Genomic DNA, 9238 nt, shown 5'->3' with positions numbered 1-9238 from the left:
TTTGATTAATTTTGGAGAACATCCACACTTCTTCTGCATGACATGTTAATATACATGTATAGAGAGCAGTGCTGTATGTACACTAAGTTCTGGGTCACAATCACTCAGAACCATATTATAATAATATTGCATTAAGGGGTAAAGCTGGTGATTTATTTTTCAGAGGGTTAACTGAACATCTATGTCGTAGACCTTCTCCAAACTGAACTACTGAACTATTTAATGACGATATGTCAAATGATTAAAGACTTCCTTAGAACGTAAGACAACTGAACAATGAACAAACTCGCAATCATGTTACGTGGTCACAGAAGAGGTTGACCCAGACTAAAAGTCCCGGCTGGCTGTCAGTAGGAGTGGGTGACATCTTACACTGTGTTCTTGTTAAAAAAGTATTAGAGACGCATCAATGAGCTACATCGCTGCACTGGGTGACGTCTCATTTCAAAGATGACCTCCAAAAGCTAAGAACGTCCATCATTTATTACAGCCTCTGAAGAAAGACAAAGTTACACATAACACCTGTAGCTAGTGGAGTAGTGCAAACAGAGCAGAGATCACGTGCATGCTTGGCCCATGCCATCATGTATTAAGTGATTTTTTTTTTTTTTAAATTTGCCTTCTGGTGAGAGATGGTTGACACAACTCAACAAGACAAATGCTTTTTTATTCTAATGAAGCTTATCATAAATAATGAGGAAGTGTATTGACTGTTAAAGCCAATAAATGAATACCGAATGTTCATGTGTTGGTGGCTGGTACATACGTGTATTAATTTAATCAGTATGAATGATGTAAGGATCAGGTTTATTGTGCTCACCACTAAGGTAAGATACAGCTGAGGAGGATATTCAGTGGAGGTATCACTGCAGCAGTATATACATGTATACTGTATATACACGTGCACTGTGATTTCAAACTCTAAATGTTACAGTATGATAGCTATCAATAACATTTGTGAACAGAGAAAGTCAACTTTAAACACTAATGATGATAAATGTCAAATGATTAAAGCATTCCTTGGAACATACAGTAACACAACTGAATCATGAACAAATCTGCAATAATGTAATTGGTCACAGAGGGTTGACCCAGACTAAAAGGCCTGGCCGGTTGTCAGACCTGGAGTGGGCCACACTGTATGTATAAAATCTTTTATATCATGATAATGATAAATAATGTGATATCATTGTTTCCTGGAATTTATACTGTTGATTGATGAGCAAAGCAATAGTCTTTTACAACAAGAGATACAGTATTTAAGCTACAGCTATCTCAGTATAGCCAAGTCTCAAGTTGACAGATCTCTGTTGTCTCACAGTAATTGTCATATGTGCTGATAAAGGCAGTAGATGAATTAAAGTATGTGTGGTGTGTTTCATTTTGCGTGTCTTAGCCAATGGAAGGGCTACTATTTAAACCCTTCACACCAAAAAGCTAAGTCAATCTGTTGCAGTCTTGGTTTTCGAACTGCTGGGGTTGAACAGAGTCTCTTTAGGGCTGAAGCAAGGACGGTGAGGAGGCTTGGCGAATGAGTGGCGCTGAACTGAGACTATGGCGGGGTGGGGACTGGGTGGCGGTAGGTGCCCAGTATTCTAGCCTTTCGGAGCAGTGTACTGACGCAGGAGGGAGGAGATGGCACTTGACTCGGTGACCTCCTCAGGTTGGATGGACGGGTCGGCTCCGGCGTACAGCAGGAGCTCCACAATGTCGGCAAACTCGCACGCCGATGCTATGAAAAGGGAAGAGAGAAATAAAGCAGAAGTTCAGCGGAAAGGAATCAAGAAAGGGGAGAAACAGAAGAGTGCAAACAGTAAACATTTGTGCACACTTTCTGCAAGTCATTTAGTTTTCTGCTGACTTTGGTGACCCCTGAACTTTCACCTTGAGCCACCAGCAGGACAGTTTACACTATTTCACTGATGTATCTAAGGGTCTAATAAATAGATTAGCACCAAATAGTGAACAGATTTAGTTCCCAGGTTTTAAGTGAAATGTTTGAAATGATGTGAAATTTGGTGCAATCATGCCTCCCTCAAGGTAAATTACAGTAGTGTAGAGTAACTAAGTACGTTTACTCAAGTACTGTCAATGCCGTAGTTGGGAACTGCAGCTCATTTCTGTTATGATGGTGTGTAACAGGTTAAATTTGTCTCTACATACTGTAACGTAATACGGTATATTCAGTGCCGCCCATCTCGGGCCCTGCACTGACACTGGCCTGGAGCTGTGGTTCCCTCAAACATTTCTGCTCAATGGCAATTTGTGCCCCAGTAAAAATGTCTTCTCTCTCTGAATAATAGGGGGAGGAGAGGGGAGGCCTGCACTTTCCTAACCCAGTTAGTTGGTCCCTGCTTTCTCGATGCACCTCTTGGCCCTCTGGCATCTCACACCCCCTCCCCATTTCCTCGCTTTTCCTCTCTTGCCCTCTCCCACTCTGAGTGCTCTTCTCTGTCAGTGTCAATCGCTCACTCCTCCTTTTACAGAGCAGACTCTGTGCTGCGCCATGATTGCTGATGTCAGCAGCTGCAGTGACTGACAGCCAGGCCTTTTAACCTCCAGCCCAGGCTGTGTGTGTGTGTGTGTGTGTGTGTGCATAAGGTATGATGATACATCGGAATGCGAGCGTTGTAAGTGTGTGCGTGTTGCTTGAGCTGCGTCTATGAGTCGTATGAGGTGTGTAAATGTGAAACACCACAAGAATCACTTATCTTTCAGCCAAATCAGACTAACAAAGCTTGGCTTATTTTTCCAGCCACGGTTGCAGTCCTCCTCTTGTTGCTCTAAATAGTGTTTTATTTAGTCAGCGGCGTGCGCACGTGGCAGCGGGTGTCTTGCCTGGGCCCTGAGCTGTAAAAAAAAAGTGTCTGGTCCTCAGGGGAGCCGTAGAGGAGGAGAACAATTTATAGTGAGCAGTAAACCCTCAATTAATCACATGCCAACCACTGTGGCCCTGTGCAAAGAGAGGTGGGAATGAATTTTCATTCTCTGCTATTTGTCTCTTGGAGTTCATCGCTTATGTTTATTAGTCATCTTTTATGCCCCATCCTTGGGGCTTCCTCTGCTGAGTGTGTGCGTGTTTGTGTATGTGCAGCAGATGACGCAACATGCCCAATCCAACGCCACCAAGACAGATGGTGCAGCCACACACACAGAGGCTCAGTGGACAGGGGAACTGCCCCTCAGGGACGTGTGGTGGGGCACGAGAGGGTCAGGGGTGTCTAAGGACCACCAATGATTTCCTCTGGGAGGCCTGGGGATTATAACACACATACACACAAACACAAACAGAGAACACAACCCGACAGGTAGCCACATAGGCACACGTACATATCACAGGGCACAGCCACACATGCATCCACAAGAAGCAACAAAGAGGAATGAGAGAAACTGGGTGGAAAAGTAGAAAGTAAAGATGATGAATGGAAGAAAGACAGTGGGAGGAAGAGAAGCAAAAGATGGCAAGTTTGAAATTTGTGGGCAAACAGCGAGTTTGTAAAGAAAAAAGTTGCTGTATATAAAGAGTGTACACACCAACATAATAATGCCAGCGTATAATAAATATACTGAGCTTTGTTCCACTATTTGAAAAATAGACACGTGTTTATAAAAAGCTTTATAGCAGAAAAAGAAAATCAATTCTGCCTTTTAAAAGTAAGTATACAACATTTTGGACAGTAAAGATTAATATGAGAGGCCTTCTTACCATAATGTAGCGCCGTCTGTCCTTCATTATCCTGTAAACGGCAAAAACAAGTCTTTAATTCAGCAGAGCTGTGACTAGGGAAGAATAAAATACTCCAAAGTGCAAATTCTAATAACAATATCAGGAATAAAACATATATATTGCTACTGTACAGTGTGAAAGAAAAAGCAAATTATGTCAAACTTCCCAAGAGTCACCAGGAACACTTTCAGCTACTAGAATACAAATTGCCTCCTTTGTGCGAGCTGGGGACAAAGGGTGCCATGTTTATGTCGTACCAAAGGGGAATCAAGAAAAAATGAGATATTGATTTGAGAAACACGTGACCTGAAAATGAAACCTTTCAACTTGCAGGTGATGTTCACCTCTGACCAACCCGAGTATTCCCACAGGGCCTCGTATGCTGAATCAATTCAAAATTAACTACAGTTCCCATGTTCATTGTACTGAAGGATCTTCTCACCCGTTGCAATAGTGTGGCTCATTGATGCACTTTTACTACTTTTTGACTACGCAGACAACACTGTGGGATAAACTCATTGCTGATTTTGGCTTTTCATAGTATCTGTTTCGCAGTAAGAAGAAATGTTTTCCGCCTTTTCCATTAAATGAATTCAACATGGAGGCTATGTGACTTTGACACAGCAGCTCAGGGAAAAGGCAGCGACTCAATGTCAGAGGGTGAACCGAAGATCAGTGGTGGTTTCTCTATGTGGGTGTGTCTCCTTTGAACAGTAAAAATGATACCTGGGGTCAGTGGTAGGGATATAATTCATATAAGAACTGCTGGATTGGGGACAAGGATGAGAATGTGTATGTGCACACGCAGGTCTAATAAGACCCAATATATGACAGGCATCATCAGCAGGAGGTTCAGTTCTTAATCACTGCTCCGGCCTGCCTTTGCACCTCATAATGATGACAAATGGTCAAACTGTTGCCTCTAGGCTCAAAAGAGCAGCCGTCGAGTTGAGTGCAGCGGTTTTAAACGCAGAGCGGCAGATTAAAAGTCAGCAGGTGCAGTGACATTTCCTTCTGTGCCGTCAAATGTCGCTGCAGTGGAAGAGCTCCCACATTACTCAAACTGTGACAGTGAAATTATTCATTAGTCTTTCCACCTTTGCTCTGCTAACAACAGATCCTCTTGTGGCCCTTCCTGCTTTGGTCGCTTCCCTGTCCATCCTCTACTTTCCTCCAATCCTTCCTCTTCTTTTTGTCCTGACCTCTCTTTCTCCAACCACACCTCCCTCATCTCTTTTCTTTCATTACCTCATCCACCATCACCTCTCTCTTATTCCAGTGACTCCTCTATTGTCTCTTCTCTCTCCTTTTATTACCACCTCCACCTTTCTTGCTCTTTTCTGTTCAGTCTCCTCTTCAATCTTAATCCTGTTCCTTTCAATGCCCGCTTCCCTTTCCCCTCTCCTTCTTCATCTCTTTCTGTCGTCCCTCTCTAGCTGAGCCCAGTGCAGAGTGATCCTATTGTTGTGTTTCTCTCTCTCACAGGGGCAGCACTTCAGGGACCTGCTGATTGGATTAGAGCTTTCTATTCCCTCTGGGTGGATCACAGAGCACAGATGCAAATCACCACCAGCATGGAAAGCGTGCCGTTGTTAACCCAAGACAACAATGTTGTCTGTCTGCGAGTCGAATCTCATCCTCTGATGTGCTGCAGACACTATGTCTGCCTTTCACAGTGACGTTGAGACGTGTGGGAATAACTGCACTAAAGTGGACAAATCTGGACATGAAAAACTGCTGGAGGGTAAAATTTTGGGACCCCGGGATTTTTAGTAAAGATAAAAGTGAAATGTTGAAATCTACAACATTTATTAACCCTTCCTCAAACAATTTTCCAATTCTTTTATTATTATACTACATAAAACACACAAGACTCAGAACAATGAGGCAGCGAGAAATGTTTACAGCTCAGAGCAAGTGAAAGAGCTTGAGGCACATAAATACCTACAGTTATAATTACAGTGCAAGAGGTTTAAGCTCTAATCTGCAGTTAGTTTTGGGAATCACCGATTCCATTCAGGCTCGACTGCTATTCCTTTGTGTCACGAATGTTCAATATCAATTTTACATCTTACAAATTTGACCATTCATATTTGAGCAACCAGAGTTTTAACTGTCTTTAAATTTTTACACCCAGTTGAAATTGCTTTTGCTTAGGGACATACATTTTCCAGTTTATATTTATATTTATTTTAAGGCTCTCATGTTTTTGCATTTGCACAACTTTAAACTGACTATTAATAATAGTAATAATAATACATTTTATTTGTAAGGTGCCTTTCTAGGCACTCAAGGTCACCGTACAGCAAAACACATGATGAAAACAGTACAATACAATAGTAATAAATAAAACCATGATAACTCAAATAAAACAAGATAAAATATAGTCAAAAAGACAAAATAAGGCATGGTGCAGGAAACTGAGGATTAAGTGGAATAGGCCACATAAACCAAAGCCAAATATTTTAGAGTGACTACCTTTCAAAATTTGGTGCGTAGGTTCTTATTTAATTCAACTTATTATGGCTATGATTTGCTTCCACAGTTGCTCATCACAGACATAGACAAAAGCAAGAATGAGAGGTTTTGTTGTAAAGTGAATATCTTTGGGTTTTGGGATGCTGGTTAGACAAAGCAAGATATCTGAAGATGTCACCTTACAATTACAGATCAACATTTTTTTTTTAGGACTTTGTCATTTAAAAGACCAAACAACTAAATGATGAACCAAGAAAATAATTTGCTGATTAATGACAACAATTAAAATAATCATTAGCTGCAGCTATAAGTGAGGCTGAAAGCAAAAAGAAATATAGGATCACGCTTGTGAGGAAGAACGTCTGGCATGCCAGTCTATGTGTGGAGCATTTATGCTTCTAGCATGTTCGTGTGAGGGGTCACCAGCCTGTCCTCTCAGCATTCCCTAATGCCCCCGGACCCAGGACGGAGACTTGATGGAATCGCAGGAAATTGGATTGTCTTCCATTTGCTCAGGAACCAGTGTGGAAGAGACACTCCTCCCTTCCCAGCCCTCCACCCACAACAATACCTGCAGTTAGCTACTGTATCCCCCCCCCCACATTGTACCCCTGTTCCCATTCCATTAGGCAGACATGTCGCACCGAACCCCTGCTATTACATGTCATCCAAAGTTTCCCCTTGCGGTACAGAAATGTTGGGCTGGATGTCAGCAGAGTGCTCAATAAAGCAGCTGCTTGCACAGTACCTGCAGCAGAGATCCAGCACTGTGTAGTGTATCACCCTAATGGGGTGGAGCAATATGCTTAGAAGCAGCATGGATAGGGATTGATCTATTAGTACAATAGTGGTTTTGCTGAATTTAAGTCACACCAATCTATCATTTCTACAGAAACGATGTGAAGCAAGATGGATGAAAGAGAAAGAGTGGAATTTGGATATATGGCACACACATTTCTTTAGCTTTACGCCTTAACAGATCAAAGTGATACTGCAACTAGTCTGAAATTGATGCAAAGAAAGAGAGAAACAGAGCAAGAGAACAAATGATTGTGTGTACACATCTGTGTGCAAAGATACATTCTAGTCCATCAAAAAGAAAAAGACTCCTGGATGCTTGTTCAAGTTAGATTATCTTAAAATAGAGAGCGCTTGCCCCACTCAACACCAGACTAAAGCAAGCCTGGGACAAACACAACCCTTGTCTGTATCGCTATTTCTGTGCAGACAAACATACAAAGAGATTGTCACAGATGTTGTGTTCATTTCTGGAGTTCAAGTTCAACTTGTTTTCTCCATCGGTCTGTCATCACGGATCTCGGACGACAGGACAAGGACAGTCCAACCGTTCAACCCAAACTGTTTATATCAGCATTAAATGGAGGGATCTAGGGCATATCAGCGGCAGAAACGTCATTCAGTCAGGGATACAAAGAGGATGCAGAGGGCCCCTTGAGTCTGTGTCTCCTTAAAACTAGGTTTCCATCTCTCTGCATTTCAGTTCTGTTTGTCTGTTCAAGCTAGAAAAGAGATTGTGGGTCAAAAGCCTGTCAAATACACCACAAGCTGTGGAGTGTGTGGCAGAGAGGACAGTATGTGGTGTCCCCATGGACCGCAAAAGCTTTCATGTTTTCATACCATGCCAATCCAATTCCCAGCAATCCTCAGTATATGGTGGGTGATCTGGTGGCCACTCTGAGGATTTTCTTTCTTTAACATCATTTCCTTTATTGCTGCTATATCAAGCGATCTCTGCCCAGATGTGCTTCTTCTTTGTGCAGTCTTTCTAATATGTATTAACACGAAGGTTATTTCAAAAATAACACAATTTAATTATTTAATTTAATACAGATACAACATGATTGCTGTGCTCCAGTGTCACTAAGTAAAATACTACTTGTTTGACCACCATAATGGATGTCTTGCTGACTGGACTGCAGTGCACGAGTGATACTGTGTGCTGAGTTATTTGGCCTGTGATTAAAGTTTTCAAAAGTATTTTCTGTTGCATGGGAATGGTCACTCAATAGACTGTTGAGTGTACTTCAATTGCTGCTTTTCTGGCAAAAGCGGCTTGCTAATCGGTGGGGGTTATGCAAAGTCAGTCATGACTTCAATTAGCTCTACATCGCAGTGGACTCAGGAACTTTAGTAGGGCCTACAAATTTTATGTTCTAGTTATTTCACCATTTATAAAGGGTGTGCAATAAGTAGTGACAGTACATGTATCGACAACCATTAAAATCAAACTATTATAGCTAAGTAGATCTGCCAACCTGATATGAACTGAGTACCGCATACACAATTGCCACTAAATATCCATCCACGACAATGTTTTCCTTGTGGTACGACATAATGTAACAATACTGTTGCTATGGGTTTACACTCTGTAAAATGTGCACTGCTAACCAAGCAACCATAGCTACTCATTTCCATCCATCCATTATCTATTAGTCGTAGCAAGCAGAGTGATGTACTAGCAATATGGCGACGGCCAGACTTGAGCTTCAAAACCGGTCTTCAGAAAACCAGTGGGTGACATCACAGAAGGTTTGTCCATCTTTTATATACAGTTAAACTGCAGTTCCTCCAGTGGAAAACAGAAAACCTGTGTCTATGAAGACTTATGAGAAATGCTTAAAGATGTAGTTTTACCATTCTTGCTATCAAGGCCGTGCAAATGCATTCTTAGAGACGCAAAACCCATTCTTTTAACCTGCATGTATTTCTTTCCCACTATCGCCATCATTCAGCCATCTTTTTCATTTTTCATTTCTCAGTCAGGTCATTTTTATTTATCATCTTTCTGTTTCTCAGTAAACTTTCTTTGGGCTTTTCTTCTCCTCTTCCTTTCCCCGCCTCCCCCTTTTCATCCCCCCTACTCTCCCTGACAGCAACATTAAACAAGTGGGGAAAAATGGTCAAGCAATTATGATTTATGATCAATGCATGCAGCAGCTGCTGACTTTTATAATGACAGTGTTCAAAGGAGGGAGAGTGGGGATAGTGGAATGTGTGTGTTCATGGATCAGT

General features: G+C 41.8%; 1 protein-coding gene across 2 annotated transcripts in view; it reads right to left on the bottom strand.

The window, feature by feature from the left end:
• Nucleotides 1–448: 448 nt before the first annotated feature.
• Nucleotides 449–9238, bottom strand: part of acbd6 (acyl-CoA binding domain containing 6) — a 32529-nt gene continuing 23739 nt past the window's right edge. The window contains exons 7-8 of one of the 2 annotated variants that reach the window (XM_020612955.1): nt 3707–3737; nt 449–1732 (exon numbers count right to left, since the gene is read on the bottom strand). In XM_020612955.1, the coding sequence (XP_020468611.1) occupies nt 1596–1732; nt 3707–3737 (168 nt within the window). In that variant the 3' untranslated portion in view covers nt 449–1595. The other variant, XM_020612956.1, reaches the window with a different exon arrangement.

Source organism: Monopterus albus, unplaced genomic scaffold, assembly GCF_001952655.1.
Source record: "Monopterus albus unplaced genomic scaffold, M_albus_1.0 scaffold129.1, whole genome shotgun sequence".
NCBI classification, from domain to species: Eukaryota; Metazoa; Chordata; class Actinopteri; order Synbranchiformes; family Synbranchidae; genus Monopterus; species Monopterus albus.
This window is presented reverse-complemented; position numbering and strand designations above follow the sequence as displayed.